Genomic DNA, 18,160 nt, shown 5'->3' on the forward strand with positions numbered 1-18,160 from the left:
GGGTTAAAAAGTAATTCTGACAAAAAAAATTACTTCTGAGTAGTAGTTCTTTTCAATTCTTGGGATCTCCTGGAAATAGGAAGGGCACAGTGTGCTGGGGACAACTGAGTCACCATGGGGGGTAGGGGGGTGGCCACGCGCAGCTTTCACTTCTCCGGAGTCTCTGCTCCTCCCCCCACAGGTGAAAATGAATCACTACATCAAAAGTTAAATGAATAGCAGCAAGTATTCTCTTAAAATCCTAAAACAAGAAAAAGAGGAACTCACTGGCTTTAATAAGAGAATGAAGAGTTTACATGAACAGGAAGCTATCACAGACGGGGAGTAAAGTGCCTTGGGTCCCCCGCTTGCACGTGGTCTCAAAGGGCCCCACAGCCAGCTCCTCCAGAATTCGGCTGCCCCCCCCAGACCCACAGAGGATCCAACGCACTCCCCCACTGAGGGGACAGACACACAAGGGACAGGTGGGAAGAGGCTGACTGACCCTGCTCCCCCAAATCAAGTGAATGGAAGGTCTGGAGCCAAAACACACCAGAGGAAGGGACACTATAGTTTCTAGAACATAAACAGACACTCCCTTCCTGGGTAAATCTGTTTACCTTTGCTATATAGCTTGGGTTGATCTTTAGCACCTTCACGTAGCTGACTCTAAAGTTGATACAGATGTCGCTAAGTAGAATTTACAACCACCTGCCACTGCAGCACACCGAGCTGCTGCAGCGTCTGGTAACTTAAAATGGTGTGTGTGTTGATGAGCAAATGCAAAGTGATACAGTAATTTCCTATCTTATTAAGCTCAAGAATCAGGCACTTGGAAACTGAAAAGGCCTGACAGGATGAGACTGAAGATATGCATCTACCTACAATCACTATCAACCCTAAAATGCCCTTTTATTAAACATAGGTGCCTCCAAGGAAAGGCCCTCTGACCACAAGTTCAGAGGGACTCAGGGTGTGGCTACTGGATCATCCTACCAGAAGAAAATTTGAAATATTTACCAGAAGTTTTTCCACAAGATCTCTTGCCTTAGGAAAGAATTTTTCAGGAAAGTCATATTCCAACTTAATGATCTTCTGAAATATAAGATATTCATTTCTGTAAAATAAGAAAAGCCATCATTCTGGGCAGGGTCACACAAACCTCCCCAGTACAGAGCTGTACTTTCCTGGGACAGCCATCTCCCTCTCTCCCCAGAGAGCCACCATGTTCACTAAAGAGCCGTCATAAAACTTCCCCCCACTCTGCCCTAACCCTGGGACTGCCCCCTCCCACTTCTCTGTCAGGCTGCTGAGAAGGGCTAGGAGTGGGGTGTGGGGTGTGGGTCTCTTACCCAGCTCGGAACGGTGGCAGTCCTGCCACAAGCTGGTATATTATGCATCCAAGAGCCCAAAGGTCTGAACTTTAAGGGAGGGGAAAAACAAAGAAGAATGACATTTGTAACATTTCAGTGGCGAGCATGGTTCATTTCCATCCTGTCTGTTCACACCACCCATTTCAGCCTCTAATCTATTTCTCACCTTTAAAACCAGGTCAGTGTGAGGGTGAAAACCTGCTCTGGGATCTCCTTGAGGGGGCCTCTCTGCGGATCCAGGACCAGAGGATCCCCCACACACACAGCAGGCACTACTGGGCCAGGCTGGGCGCCTCGCTCAGGGGCAACCAACGACCTCACAGGCCCGGTCTGGTCCTGGCCAGGGAGCAGCGGTCACTCCTGACTACAGCAAATACTGGCCAAAAAGCCCCTTCTTCCAGTGCCAGGGGCAGGGGCAGGGGCACTGGCAGGTTGGTACAGCTGAGTCTCAGATTCTCTCACAGCTCACTGTTTACCCCCAGGCCACAGACGCGAGCTCATGTATGCCAAGGAGCCAAATCACAGTCCACAGGATGCGCACAAAGCAAGCTTTCTCTTTCCCTTCTTGGACTCACTGTGCAAAGCCCTGCCCCTCCTTTATGAACATTTTAATTATACATTTTTAAAATTTTTATTTTTATTTATTTTTGGCTGCATTGGGTCTTCGTTGCTGTGCATGGGCTTTCTCTAGTTGCGGTGAGTGGGGGCTACTCTTCATTGTGGTGCGTGGGCTTCTCGTTGCAGTGGCTTCTCTTGTTGCGGAGCACAGGCTCTAGGAGCGCGGGCTTCAGTAGTTGTGGCACGTGGGCTCAGTAGTTGTGGCACACGGGTTCAGTAGTTGTGGCTCGCAGCTCTAGAGCACTGGCTCAGTAGTTGTGGCGCGTGGGCTTAGTTGCTCCGCAGCATGAGGGATCTTCCCAGATCAGAGCTCAAACCCGTGTCCCCTGCATTGATTGGCAGGCGGATTCTTAACCACTGCGCCACCAGGGAAGCACTTAATTATACATTTTAAAGGAAACACACTACGGTTCTGAATTTCCCTAAGTCTTTTCCAGAACCAGCTGGCAGGGACCCTGGAGGGGCTGCTCTGCTCACCACCCTCTTTCCCTCCTGCTCCTGTTTTTTCTCTCCCCTCAGTGCATCTCAGAGTTCATGGCTGAGAACTACTTTGCATATTTTATTTCCTCTGTAAATCTTGCATTCTATTCTCAGCTCAGCCCTATGAAAGCATCAAGACACAACTTGCCCTGCATGGCCAACTACCTCCCCACAAGCCCTAAATGTACGGAGGGTTCATGCATTGCTGGATACAGTCAGTTTCTGCAAGAGGCCACAGCTTGGCATTCTGGAAGATGAAATCGTAGGTCGTGGGTGGAGACAACAGGCCAATTACAGTGCTGGGGGCCTTGGGTGAAGGCTCTGTCCTCAGACCCATATCACAGCACCGTTGGCCCGGGGTAGATGAAGCACTTGATGTGGGTGAAAAATGCCACAGATCAGAAATCTGAGTCACAACACACAGATGGAGTGAAGGGCATGTTAAAAATGAACGTACATTCTACTCAGTAACTAGTTCTTACACTTGGTTTTCTCTGCTGTTTAGTGTAGTTAAAATGGGGAGCTACAAGAGAAAAACGCCAACGGAAAAGTATCGGCCTTTCCATGTGGCAGTGGCCAGAGAGGAGGGGCAGAGCTGTGGGGTGGGGCTGCCTCTGCTGCTTTCACAGGTCATCTCCAGGGAGTGGGACTGCCAGCAGAACGGCTTCTGGGCTAACTTTCCACAGGTATCTTGCCATTTAAAATGTTTTTTAATACAATGAAAACTAAAGGGGGAAGCCAGTGTAACATTTCTGGAAAGCAGTATGCACCGATGATTTTTTAAATGCTCAGTTAAACCAAGTCACTCTACTTCTTGAAATTCAAAGAGGAACGTGGGGGATCCCTGGGAGACTCTCCAGCTGAACAGGCAGGAGGGCCCTTCTTCCCCAGCGCAGGACATGCCGCACGTAGAGGCACACCAGGCTGTGCCCAATATATGAAAACTACTTCAACGTCTTTAACAGTAAAGGAAAAGCTCAATGAACTACAATGAATTCATATGTTGGAAAATCACACAGCTGTTAAAAGATTTCTGCCAATAATGTTAGTGATATGGGGAAATGTTCACCATATAATCACAGGGAGCAGGATTCAAAACTGGTTATTCAGTATGATTCCAGTTGTATAAAAATTATGTAAACACATTTAAAACACACAGAAAAAAGTAGCTGGAAAGAAAGACATACCAAAACTTATCTGTGACTACAAGTGGGTTGGAGACTATGAGTGTTTTTTTGGCTTTTATTGTTTGTTTGTTTTATTTTGGCCACCCGGACTGTGGGATCTCGGCTCCCCACCAGGAACTGAACCCAGGCCTCAGCAGTGAAAGCGCCGAATCCTAACCGCCAGACCACCAGGAAACTTTTTTTTTTATTCTCCATATTTTCTAAGAATTCTTTATAATGAGTAAGTATCATTTTTAGAATCAGGAAAAAAATTCTTAACTATTTTTTAAATAAGTATCACATGACTTTAAAAATTAAAAGCATAAAAAGGCACCCAGTGAGGTCTCACTCACAGCCCTAACCCTTACCCCCACCACAGATAACCAGTTATCCATGGCTTGTATATCCTTCTTGAGGTTTAAATGCACAGACAAGTGACTCTGGGTGGCCACTCTGTATCTTCCTTCTCTCACTGAGTAGAGCCTGGAGACCTTCCTCCATTAGTACGAAAGGAATTCCTCTTCTTGAAAGTAAACCCCAACTCGAGGGAAAGCTAGTTCTTAGGCAGCAGTGACACACACTTGGGAGAATCTGGCCCAGTGCACCCACCACCTGGAGGAGGGTCTCTCAGCCTGGGCCCTGTGGGCATCTGGGACCCGTCATCCTTGCTGGGGGGCCATTTCTACACTGTAGGATGTTGGGCAGCGCCCTTGGCTCCACCCATTCCCTTCCCACCCCCGCCAAGTTGTGACACCAAAACTGTGTCTAGACATGGCCAGATGTCCCCTGGCGGGCAGAACTGTCCCAGCTGGGAAGCCCTGACCTACAACAGCATCTGGCCCACAGTGAGAGCTCAAAGTCTGTTGGTTCAATAAGAGTAGAAAACAAAAAGCAAAACAAAAACAAAAAAAGCCCAAAGAGCCCAGCAACTGCTAAGATGCCCAAGCTTAATTTTTCTGAATATACTTCCAACCATCATGTTTGTGCCCTGTGGCTCCACTCCCTAAAGAGGTTTTAAAAAGCCATCAGGCTCAGAAACACAGAACTGCTGTGCCAAGAACCATCACTCTTCTGCTGCCCTGGCAGTCGCTTGTCACTTTAGGAAGGCGGCCCCTGGCAACCTGCCACTGCATGACACTGACCGTGTGGGCCTCTGTCAGCTCCAGCGATGGTCCCAGTGGGTTGAGTGTCTGGCTCAGGGCAGGAAGAATTCAAAGAAAAGCTTCAACCACAGAACTTGTCATCTCCAAACTCTGAAAGCCTAGGTTCTACTGCTGCCTCTCCATCTTCTACCTGCCTCATGTCCACCCAAGACAGCACCCCAGACTTCTCCCAGCTCCTGGCCATCGTCACTCCCACCTGCTTTACCTCCACTGCCCAACTGCCCAACTGACCCTCTCCACTCTCTGGACCTCCACTCTTGTGAACACAATATCCCACCCCCTGCACTTCTCATTTTCACAACTGAGGACTCCACCAAGGCTCTCAATCCTGTCGCCACCACTGGGCCTCCCCCCTGTAGTGATAGCTGGGCTCCTGCTGGGAAACTGGCCCAGTCCTGTCCCCTCCCACAGACGCTGCCTTCTGGGCCTGTCCTGCACTCTGCAGAGCACGTTACACTGAACAGTTGACCTGCTGCTGCTGCCACAGCCAGGGTGCCTGAGCTGGAGGTGGCACCGTGGCACCAATGGTCCCGGGGCTCTGGGACACAGCAGGAAGCCTCGTGTCACTAATACAGACCTGTCGGCCACAGTACTCCCCACTGAATAGTTAGTTGTTTAGTTGTTCCTGAAGGAACAAGATCAAATCTCGAAGCATAAAAGCAACAACCACCCCAGGAAGTATAAGTAGTAACAAAGTAGCACACAGGTTATCAAAGGAAAGATGCTGGTTAAAAGACAAATGGCTAACTTCTTCCAAAGTAGGCTTGGCTATGTAAAGGCCATGAAAGGCACTCTCTTAACTATTAATTTCACCTGAAAAAAATACCAACTACTTATAGAGAAAAGAGAATTATGGATCAGATGAAAACAGGTTACCTTTTACAGGCCGATTTCTCTGTGAGCAGCTCTGGAGAAACATACTGGGCTGTTCCTACAAACGAGTTGGCCCTGGCTGATGAGAAGAGGGAAAAGGGTAAAGTTCATGCTGAGACACAGAGCATTTTCCACAGTGGACGCTGCACAGTCAGTGTTCATCTCTCGGGAAGCCACCGTCACCTGAGATCAGACTGTACGCTCCCGAGAACGGGACTTGTCAGAGGCCCTCCCATCACACCCCCTTCTTGGACCCGCCCCTTTGAGGGCTGGCTTCAAGGCTGCCTGCTCAGCAACACCAGCCCTGACTGCCAGGGCAGCCCCGACTGCCAGGGCAGCCCCTCCTGGACCCCTCCCTGCCTTTCGCCAACACACCTGAGTGGCCCTCGCCCAGCATGCTGTCAGCTGGGAGCATCTTGAGGACAGGGGCCTTGTCTGTTCACTGCTGGACCTGTGGTGCCTAAAACAGCCCCGGACACACGCAGAATGTGGAAAGGACTGGATCTCCCGCAAGCTGCACGCAGGGCAGGGATACCCTCTCCTCATAACAAACAGTTCAGGCAGGTTAGGGACTACGAGAGGAATAAGACTCGGGCGTCACGGCCAGAGACCCTCTGCAACAGTCTGCCACCTCTAGTACTGGACTGTGCCAAGTTCAACTGCAGACTTGTGGGGTCTGGCTGCTGGCCCCACCCATCACTGCCACAAGGAGGCATGACACCCACGTCACCCTAGCAGGTCCTCAGGGGCTCATCAGTGGCCAGGCAGCCCTGAAAGAGCAGCACTGTGGGCACAAGCCAGCCTGCCCACACCCCATCCCCCAGCACCACTCCAGAGGTATCCCCCGCAGGGCATCCTCTGGCATCGGGGACAGAACAGCTGCTTTCAGCCTTGCCCACAACCAGAGGACACAGGATTGGGGATTCCTGTGTGAGAGCCGCCCACCATCTGAGGACAAATCACTTCTCTAAGGAGCACATGAAGTGCTGGGTCACCTCCACTGATTGATTCACTGGGGACACCCAAGGCACTAGCAGCCAACTGCCTCCCACGACCTTCCACGCCTGCGCTGCATAACCAGACTCGGTAACCCGCTTTGAACGGCTGCCAGCGAGGCTCTGGTCCTGCTCAGACTGCCCTTCCCACTACCAGGTCCCTGCACGGCAACCCGGGGCACATGCAGGACACAACACCACAGCTCAACACCATTGTGCTCCAGACACACAAGACCCTTTCACCTAGCCTGACCTACAGATCAAGCTGTCCCTTTCCTCAACATCTTTAATAATCTGGGCTAGAAATTACTTGTCTCCGTAGACAAATTTTCCTGAACTAACTTAGAAAGTGTACCGGGTAAAACATTACACCAATATACCTACCACTGAGAGGTCTCTGGCCCTTCAGGATCACTTCTGAAATCAGGCAACACTAAAAACTGTAACAGGCCCCCGGTGAAGGGACCTGCCTGTTGGCCCCACTGTCTCAGCTGTGGACAACTGGGCCCCCGGGACATCTGGCAATGCCTGGAGACATCTCTCGCTGCCACAATGGGGGCGGGAAGGGGCTGCTGTCACCTAGTGGGTAGAAGCCAGGGATACAGCTAAGTATCCTGCAGGGCACCAGACAGCCCCACAGCCAAGAATTCTCCAACCCCAAACGCCCCCAGGGGCTTGGCTATGAAGCCCTGGGTGGCCTCCTTGGGACAGCGCTCTGCCCAGACATTAGCACCTGCCCTCCAAAGACCCGGCTCTAAACACAGCAGGAGCAACTCACTCAGTTCTGGGATGTTCTAGAGGAGGAAGAGCTGGGGAAGGGAGGATGGCTGAAATTGCTTCTTTTTAGTCTTTCCTTCTCAAAGTCAACCACCCTGCTACACAAAGTGCTCCAGTTTGGGGAAAGTACCCTTCTCTTCCTGCACTGACTGAAGGCTCTGTACTGGGCACCTCAACTTAGGCCTGACTCAGAAATAACTTGACAGGGTACAGCCACCTGCAGTAAAACACGACAGACCCATGCTTTGTCTATAGCTGTATTCTTTACAGTGTATGGCTATAAACAACACAACACCAGAATTAAAATGCAAAAGAAACCCAGGGCCCATGGCCACACCAATTCAGCATGCAATGGTCTGCTGTGAGGCAGGCCCACTGGCCATGGTGGCCATCGGCTCCCCATCTGCCATCCCTGGGGTGGGCAGCCAGCAGGGCTCCCCATACGGGAGACTTCCTAACTGCGGGTCCAAGAGCCTCCAAAGGCAGATGCCTAAAAAATACAGACAAGGCCGACATGCTGCACCTTCCCCATGTGTTCCCAGATGCAGTCTCTGTCCTTCTCTGTGCCCTGGAGCCAGCAGGAACCCCCAGTGGGAGACAGGAGAGAGATGGAGATTATTCCTCCTGGCCAACCCCCAGGCCACAGCCCTCTCCCACCAGAGAGCCCACCCCCCACCCCCACCCCCACCCCGCCCTCAGGTGCTGGTCCCTCCCACCTGCCCTCCCAGGGCCGAGGGGCTCTCTATCCCGCTGCGGGAGTCCAGCTTCCTTGGGCCCTGCTGTCTGTAACTGGTCCCCTAGGTCAGCTACTCTCCTGTAGAGACTTCTCAGCCACGTTTGCATCCTTCCAGGACCCTGACAGCCGAGAACACTGAAGTGATTCAACAGAGGAAGAAAACAAATCAAGAGCTAAAACCAAGTGAAACCAACCTTACAATGAATCAAAGAAATGTTAATTAATATGGTAGCCTATCAAATCGGCAAAGATAAAAAAGAAGGAAAATGCACAGTATTGGCAAGGATTTGAAGAGGAAAACCTCACAGTGCTACTGGTGGGAATGTGAAATGCTGTGACTTTGGAGGAGCAATTTTCCAAAAAACATCAAAAGCCATACAGGACAGGCTTGCTTTCTGACCCAGCAATTCATTTCTGGCACCTGATCCTCCAGGACGGAGCCAGCACAGATGGCAGGGCCATGACACAATCCTTCGGGGGACAGGCTTCAACTCGATACTTCACCTGTTCAGTGTTTCTGTTCTTCATAATAATTGTGCGTCACTTCCGTGATTTATATTTTTAAATGCTATTATTGAAAAGTTCTAGAAATATATTTTTATATGGAAAGATATGTATTACACATAATTAAATAATTCAGGCTATCACACAGTATGCAGAGGTATTTGTGCTTTTAAATAGCTACATTATGCACAAAACAAAGTGGACAGGAGACACACACACACCACATGGCTGGGCTTTAAAGAGCAAATCGTGACGGCATCAGGACTGTGTGCTGCTGCTGCTGCTTCTGTAAGCTTTCTGGGCCTGCGTCTGCTTGTCCCCCACAACACCTGCTGCTTCCTCTTCCCCAGGAGCCTATGTCCACCTTCTTAAAGGGACTCCCAAGTCCCTGGGGATACAGAGTCACCCCCTTAGAAAGGAGCTCTTTCGCTAGTCTAGAGATGAATGAATCCTCTGGAGTGTGGAAAAGAATAACTGTCCTCAGAATGATGTTCTAAAGACATAAAATAATATCTACAAGACTATACATAATGAAAGTATCAAAATATTAAAGTAATAAATATGCAATATACTAATATGTTTCTTTTTTATTAATGCACCAACAAGATCTGGCAGCAGGTCTATTAATAGAGTAATTCTGAAGTAGCGATGAGCATAAACAATAGATCAAGAATCTGTGACGACTGTGACAGGACATGAAAACATCTGTGATTTCTAATGACACAGATGTTTGTTGCCTACCTTCATAACTGAAGGAGATGCTCGATTTCACTGAAGGGTTAGTGAAAACAAGTAATTTTCTCCTCTCCCACTTCACGAATGGCAGATTTCTATCTGTGACACCAGGGTAAGAGCCCAAGAGAGCATTAGAAAGCCACAGAGATAATCTAGTTACCTACCCCTGTAAGCTCAGAGATTAGCCAGAGGTCAAAATTCTCCAGCTACTGGAAAACCAAGGCCCACAAGCCACTGTTGGCTTATGCTGCCTCCTTTAGGCTACTGACCCACTCAACAGGAGGCCAAAGGGTCAGGGTAAAGAAGGGTTTGGGCTGGGTTGTTACCTCCACCGTCAAAGTGGTTCAAATAAACGGGCCAGCACCCTGGGCTGTGGACCACTCTGGCCACCACAGATCTGCAGGTCAGATTGTGAGGTGCCAGTGGGGAAGGAGGGACCTGACATGCTCCTGAGGTCAGAACACTCTCTTCAAAGCCAAAAGTGCAGACCGCTATTGTCTTATCCATGAACCCACATATGAAGCACAGCAAACACACTCCACAAAATGTGCTTATTAGCTCTTGGACAGAACACAAGCAAATTGAATCCAACAACACATAAAAAGGAGTGTGCACCATGACCAACTGGGATTTAATCTCAGGAATGCAAGGGTGGTTCAGCACATAAAAACCAATCAATATATTACATCACATCATTAGAATAAAGGACAAAAACCACATGATCATCTTGATCAAGAGATGCAGAAAAACCATCTAACAAAAATTCAACACTCCTTCATGGTAAAGTATAAAACAAACTAGAAACAGAAGGGAACTTCCTCCGGGCTTCCCTGGTGGCGCAGTGGTTAAGAACCCGCCTGCCAATGCAGCAGACACAGGTTCGAGCCCTGGTCCAGGTAGATCCCACATGCCGCGGAGCAACTAAGCCCGTGTGCCACAACTACTGAGCCCACGTGCCACAACTACTGAAGCCCATGTGCCTAGAGCAACAAGAGAAGCCATCACAATGAGAAGCCCGCGCACCACAACGAAGAGTAGCCCCCGGGGTTTCCCTGGTGGCACAGTGGTTGAGAGTCCGCCTGCCGATTCAGGGGACACGGGTTCATGCCCCAGTCCGGGAAGATCCCACATGCCGCGGAGCTGCTAGGCCCGTGAGCCATGGCCGCTGAGCCTGTGCGTCCGGAGCCTGTGCTCCGCACGGGAGAGGCCACAACAGTGAGAGGCCCGCGTACCGCAAAAAAAAAAAGAGTAGCCCCTGCTCGCCATAACTAGAGAAAGCCTGCGCGCAGCCACAAAGACCCAACGCAGCCAAAAATAAATAAAATGAATAAATTAAAAAACAAAAAAGAAGGGAACTTCCTCAACCTGATAAAGGCACCTATGAAAAACCCACAACGAACATCATACTCAATGGTGAAAGACAAAGCTTTTCCCCTAAGGTCAGGAACAAGACAAGGATGCCTGCTCTCGCCATTTCTATTCAATGGGGAGGTTCTAGCCAGGGCAATTAGGCAAGAAAATGAAGCAAAACGCATCCAGGCTGGAAAGGAAGAAGTAAACTATCTCTAATCACAGATGACATGATCTGTACGTAAAAAGTCCCAAGGAAGTCACTAAAAAACTATTAAAACTAATAAACAAGTCCATCAGGTTGCAGGACGTAAGATCAGTGTACCAAAAAAAACAACTATATTTCTATATACTCTCAATGAACAATCTGAAAATTAAGAAAACAATTATATTTACAATAGCCTCAAAAATAAAATGAAATACTTAGGAATAAATTTAACAAAAGAAGTGCAAAGCTGGGACTTCCCTGGTGGCGCAGTGGTTAAGAATCCGCTTGCCAATGCAGGGGACACAGGTTCGATCCGTGGTCCGGGAAGATTCCACATGCCACAGAGCAACTAAGCCTGCGCGCCACAACTACTGAAGCCCACGCACCCTACAGCCCAGGCTCCGCAACAAAAGAAGCCAACCGCAATGAGAAGCCTGCGCACAGCAACGAAGAGTAGCCCCCACTCACTGCAACTAGAGAAAGCCCGTGCACAGCAACGAAGACCCACCACAGCCAAAAATAAAATTTAAAAAAAAAAGTGCAAAGCTTATAACACGGAAAACTACAAAAAATTTTTGAAAGAAATTACAGAAGATATAAATAAACAGAAAGACATTCCACGTTGAAGGATCAGAAGACAATATTGTTAAGAGAGCAATACTCCCCAAACTGATCTATACATTCAACAAAATCCCTATCCTAATCCCAGATGGCTTTCACTTAGCACAATGTTTTCAAGGTTCATCAATGCTGGAGCCTATATCAGAACTTCATTCCTTTTAAGGCTGAATAACATTTCACTATACAGATAGACCACACTCTGTTTATCCATTCATCAGTTGATGGATACTTGAGTTGTTTCCACTCCTTGGCTATTACAAATAAAGCTGCTATGAACACTAGCGTACAACTTTTTATGTAAACATTTGTTTTTCAGTTCTCTTGGATATATACCTAGAAGCTGAATGGCTGATTATAAGGTAACTACGCTTAACCTTCTGAGGAATTGCCAGACTTTTCCAAAGCGGCTGCATCATTTGACAATCCCACCTGCAGAGTACAAGGGCTTTGATTTCTCAACAGCCTTGCTAATACTTCTTATCGGATATCTTTTTGATTAGTCATCCTAGTGGGTGTGGAGTGGTGTCTCAGTGTGGTTTTGATTTGCATTTCCCTAATGATATCGAGCATCTTTTCATGTGTTTATTAGCCATTTGCTTATCTTCTTTAGAAAAATGTCTATTCAGACCCTTTGCCCATTAAAAAAAAATTTTTTTGTTATGAGTTCTTTATATATTCTGGATACAAGCCCCTTATCAGATATATGATTTGAAATTTTTTTTCCTATTCAACCCCATAGGTTGTCTTTTTCACTTTCTTAATGGTATCACAGCACCAAAGTTTTAAAACTTGTTCTGCTGCTTGTACTTCTGGTATTGTATCTAAGAAACCAGACCCTAACCCAAGGTCAAGAACGTTTACTCCCATGATTTCTTCCAAGAGTGTAATAGTTTTAGCTCCTACATTCAGATCTCTGATCTGTCCAAGTTAACTTTTGTGTATGTTGTGAGGTGGGATAATAATGTTTTTGATGAATTGGTCATCATTGGAGGATGACAGTGAACCAATTCATGCTTTCCAAAAGCTGCAAATAAAGGGGAATGAAGCAAGCATTTATCCTGTTTTTCCTCCACAATCAATATCACTAAACAAATAGTGGCTAAGGGGAAGTTTCTCTTTAAAGAAGAATTCCAGGGATTTTTCCCTGGTGGCGCAGTGGTTAAGAATCCACCTGCCAATGCAGGGGACACGGGTTCGAGCCCTGGTCCGGAAGATTCCACATGCCGCAGAGCAACTAAGCCCGTGTGCCACAACTGCTGAGCCTGTGCTCTAGAACCCGCGAGCCACAACTACTGCCTGTGCACCTAGAGCCCGTGCTCCGCAACAAGAGAAGCCACCGCAGTGAGAAGCCCAGCACCACAACGAACAGTGGCCCCCACTCACCGCAGCTAGAGAAAGGCCACGCGCAGCAACAAAGACCCAACGCAGCCAAAATAAAATAAATAAATAAATTTATTTAAAAAAAAAAAAAAAAAGAATCCGCCTGCCAAGGCAGGGGACACAGGTTCAATCCCTGATCCGGGAAGATTCCGCCTGCCACAGAGCAACTAAGCCCATGCACTACAACTACTGAGCCTGCGCTCTAGAGCCCGCGAGCCACAACTACTGAGCCTGCGCGCCCTACAGCCTGTACTCCGCAACGAGAAGCCCGCGTACCACAACAGAGTAGCCCTCGCTCGCTGCAACTAGAGAAAGCCCGTGTGCAGTAACGAAGACTGAACACAGCCAATAAATAAATAATTTTTAAAAAAATTTTAATTAAAAAAAAAGAAGAATTCCAACTCAAGAATGAAAGAACTGGGCTATGATCACTCTGCATTCTCTAATGAATTGATGGATCTAGGATATCATGGCTATAAAGGGCTGTAGACAGGGAGAGACGAATGGATGCTACATGCTTCCTAATGAAGAACACACCACACACACCAGCCTCTGGTGTGAAAGGACTGAACCTGAATGTGATCAAGCAGCCACATCCAACTCCCAATTTTCAAGACATACAGAGGGGAGAGGAGCATGTTACATGACTCCACAGAGATGCAATCAGCAAACTCTGGGAAACTCTATAAGACAAATGACCTGGTTTCTTCAACAGACTGCAAGGGAAAAAACAGATGGAGAAGAAGCTATAGATAACAGAAATTTAAGAGAAAAATTAGCTAAGCTCAATGTGAGAATTTTATTTGAAACCTGATTCAAGTAAGCAACAACCAAAAAATTATGGTGTGGAATTATGGCGACTGGAAACTTAACGCGGACTAAATATTTTAAGATATTAAGCTATTACTGCTAATTTTTTAATGTATAAAAATGGCATGGTATTATGGTTATGTTTTTTAAAAATAAGCTTTGTATTTAGTAATAAATACTAAAATATTTACAGGGAAAACAAATCGATGATGGTGGAAATCAGGTCACAAGGATGTTCTGAATTTTTACAAAAAGCAGGTACCCTTGTGTTTTAAAAACAACAACACTCTATGCATCACAGATATGACTAAACGAATACCAATACTGAAAAGACCAGAGTAATCGCTTCTCGATGGCTGGGAGGTATGCTTGGTGGTGGGAGTATAGGGGGGCAGGTGGCCCTGCATATGCTAGAGTGGCAGCAGGGCAGAGGCTGTGAGAGGGTCTCCAGCCCACAGCACAGCAGGATGGAGGTCAACGCTGGTCAAAGGGTCTGGACAAAGGCGGTCCACAGAGGGCCACTGCACAGGTACAGGTGCAGTGACAGTGATGCTGGCTCTGAGGCTTCCCCGCTGCATCCCCTCTCCAGCAGTCCCCACACCTGGCGCCCCCCCCTCCCTGCACCCCCATATGTGGTGAGTGGAGCCTCCACGCCCAACTGTACCAGAAAGGCCTGCACAACTCAAAACAGGCTTCCAGACACAAACCTCAAGTCTCAACCTCCAGGGCACCCTGAACTCCCCAAGCTTCTTGCAAAGAGGGCCACGGCCAGGCACACGGCCACAGATGAGGGGCTGACTCCATGTTATTAAGCCGCCCTCAGTGTAAAGCTCTGTGGGATCCCTGTGCAAGGTTAGAAGGTCTAAGTCCTCTGTGCCAGAAAGGCCCATCGACCCATGTGCCCACCCACCCTCACAGCACAGGGGTCACTCCCTGGACCCGACAGGCAGCAGTAAGAGAGGAATGCGGGGCTCCCCCCATCCCAGGAGCCACCCACTGGGACGGAGGTCTGTGAAGACAGACAGCCTGTCTCTCACAAGGCGGAGGGCGAAACATGCTCACTGCACAGCTAAGGAACCTGGGCCTCGCTCCCACCAACACTTCCCTTCTGGAAGCTTTAAGATGTTTTGAGGAAACCATCTCTGTACAAAAGTTTATAAAGCTAATACAAGTGCTCGCTTCGGCAGCACATATACCAAAATTGGAACAATACAGAGAAGATTAGCATGGCCCCTGCGCAATGACACGCAAATTCATGAAGCGTTCCACATATTTTAGCTGATTCACTTTGTTATACAGCAGCAACTAACACAACAATGTAAAGCAATTATACTCCAATAAAGATGTTTAAAAAAAGCTAATGCAGGAATAAACTCTAAGATTCTAAACTATGTCAAACAGAAATGAGAGTATGTCACCAAAATTATTCATTCACGTAATTATACATGTTTTCTACATTTCCTCTAAGGAAAAAAAAAAAAGCCAACTCAACTGTGTATATATAAGTATCGATAGTTCTGCCTGGTTTACAATGTTAAGGACTTTTTAGCCTCCTGCTTCCAGACAGATTTTAAAACTCAGGTTTATTTCACTATTTCACCAATGCATTTAAGTTCTTACATTTTTTTAATGGCTACATGACAGTAGGACTAGCCTGTGCCAAATATCAGATCTGAAGAAAATCTAAGTGAAGAAAAAAGGACCAAGCAGACTCTGAGGGGGTGACTCCCATGGCTGACTGGCAGGCGGTGGCTGGTCTCAGCGGCAAGTCACACACGAGATGCCCAGCAGCCCAGCAAGAACATTCAGGTTCTTGTTTGGTTCACCTCTGTCATGGACAATGCTTAGGTTACGAGTTATACCATGTCTATCAAAACATAATTAGCGGCCAACAAAATGTTACTATACAATAGGAATGAGTCAAATAGATCAAAGTTTGGGGCATGTCACAGGAGGACTTCCTGGGGCTTGGGAAGTGCACCTCCAGGCAGGAGCCCTGGGTGGGAAGTACAATACAAAGGTAGGCAAGCGTCGCCAGGACTAAGCCTCACTGAGAAATAAGAGCATCTGCCTTGACTGCAAGTTCTGTTTCAAACACAAAAGGGTGGTGCTTTAAGATTCTCAGAAAAGTTCCCGAATTCAAGATGCCATCTTGTGACTCAAAGAGTGTCTGTGCACAGATGAAAGCACTGACAGAATCTTGACAAGAACCCTCCGTTTGAAAACACAGGGCTGGGAAAAGGCCTGGAAAGGAAAGATCACACACCCTGCTGAAGGGAACCCATGGAAGCCCAGCCAGGCCCTTCCAGCAGCACAGAGTCAAGACTGCCCACCATGCCCGGGAGGAGCAAAACCCCAGGTGTTAGCCCCGCAGCTGCTGCGAAACAGGCCTCAGTTCAAGCCCGAGGCAGAGCAGGCCAGCGCAGCTGAACTAGAGGGCTCTTCGGAGAGGCCCAGCTCCTCCCCACCACTGCCCTGCGCTCACAGCTCCCCTTTACCACGCAAGAGCAGCTGCAGCGAACTGGATGCTTCTGTCTGAATCTTTCTTCCACCAACAAACCCTCTACCCTCCCCTAGCATGTCCATCCCCCCAGGGCTCTCCATCAAGGTCCTTCTTTGAGGGGTACTCACAAGCCCGGCAGAGAAGCACATGCCCTGGGTAGAGGTCCCTGCAGCAGCCTCCCAGGTCAGGGTAGCTCTGACAGTCACACCTGTCTGTACACCCAAGTTTCATTTTCAAGGTCACTTATTAACTCACACAGGGGCTTTGAGTTTCCCCAAACCCTCACCATAAAGGGCTTTATCTTCTCTCTACCCCAATACTTGAACACAGTTTTCAGGAGTTAAACTGCCATTTTTTATACCCTCGGAGTTTATGATTTCCATTCAACAAACACCTGAAGGACAGCAAGATGCCCCCACCCCCACCATGGCCGAGATGCCCCTGGGTAGCTAAGATACCCAGGGCTCTCTTCTGACCCAGGTGGACTGCGAGCAACTGTCACAGTACATAATCCGGCTAGGAAATACCCTAGAGGAACAGTGGTTAGAAGGGTCTGCAATGATTAACATGCACTTGACCAGCAGGAAAAAAACAGCCCCCAACTCATTCTGTGATCTTATAGAACCTCACTATAATCGGCGTGCCTGGGCCACCACCCCTGGCAGGTGCGCACAGGAGACAGGCAGACAGTCAGCACTGGGATACAAGGTCAGTCGCGCGCGTGCGTGCGTGCGTGCGTGTGTGAGTGCGCGCGTGCGCGCATACCACCCCCCAACCCCAGAGAACCCACAGTGCCAACAGGAAGACCTGGGAGCTGACCTCACACCCCTGCATGGGAGACCAGGAACAAATGTGGCACCCCAGCATCTTCTAGGAAGATGACTAGGGAGGGTGAGCCACAGTGGGCATCTGAGGGCCTATGACAACATGCAGAAAGCGCCTGGTGACCTACTACCACTTGAGGCCAGGAGGACCAACCACAGGCAGCCTGCGAAGCCCCTCCCTGCACCCACCAGACCAGGCACACACCTGCCCAGACCCTCAGCTAAAGTTGCCCAAAGGCAGAGGCTTCCTCTGTGAAAACTCAAGCATCCATTTTATAATAACAAAGGTACTACAGACAACTGTCATTAATGATGAGCATAAGGCAATTCAACCTGTTTCTAAGAAGTTGGTTTTGATTTAAGCACTGAGCAGGGATCTACTAGAAATAAAACACACACCTTGTTTACTCTCTGGGGATAATACTTTTGCTGTTCCAAAATCTGTGATCTGGATGTGCATATCTTCATTTAACAAAATATTTTCTGGTTTCAGGTCCCTGTGAAAGCAGATTGTTTTACGTTTGAGATGAAATATTTAAAACAGTAACATTATTACAAACTCTAAATTTTGCTAAAACCCCAAATGAACTGATTAATACCTATAATCTTTACAGACTAACAACCAAGAATGCAAGTCTAAAGTTAGCACTGAACAAATATCAACTGCATATAATGAGGACAAATTACATCATTTCATAACTGCATCTACCATTTTAATAAACTTTTAATTGAAGTATAATCTATCATGCCTAACCTATAAAGCGCCTTTAAACCTTCTGTGGTATCATTACGCAATAAATGTACACCTTAAATTTGTATATACATATGTCAACTATTTCTCAATAAAACTGGGAGGGAGAAAATGGTTAAATGGTAAATTTTATCTATTTTAGGCTTTTTTCTTTTTTTTTTTTGTCTGCGCCGCGCAGCTTGGCGGGATCTTAGTTCCAACCAGGGATTGAACCCATGCCCCTTGCAGTGGAAGCTCGGAGTCCTAACCACTGGACCACCAGGGAATTACTGGTAAATTTTACGTTATGGGTATTTTACCACCAAAAAAAAAAA

The 18,160-nt window shown here is 47.8% G+C and overlaps 1 protein-coding gene across 3 annotated transcripts in view; it reads right to left on the reverse strand.

The window, feature by feature from the left end:
* The window catches only part of PDPK1 (3-phosphoinositide dependent protein kinase 1), a 71,396-nt gene that overhangs the window by 16,837 nt on the left and 36,399 nt on the right, over positions 1–18,160 (reverse strand). For 2 of the 3 annotated variants that reach the window (XM_082670205.1, XM_082670203.1), the window contains exons 6-9: positions 17,495–17,592; positions 5,656–5,731; positions 1,332–1,400; positions 1,000–1,096 (exon numbers count right to left, since the gene is read on the reverse strand). In XM_082670205.1, coding sequence (XP_082526331.1) covers positions 1,000–1,096; positions 1,332–1,400; positions 5,656–5,731; positions 17,495–17,592 — 340 coding nt within the window. The remainder of the gene's footprint in view (positions 1–999; positions 1,097–1,331; positions 1,401–5,655; positions 5,732–17,494; positions 17,593–18,160) is intronic. The other variant, XM_082670204.1, reaches the window with a different exon arrangement.

This window comes from Grampus griseus (assembly GCF_964374135.1).
Source record: "Grampus griseus genome assembly, chromosome: 14".
NCBI lineage: Eukaryota > Metazoa > Chordata > Mammalia > Artiodactyla > Delphinidae > Grampus > Grampus griseus.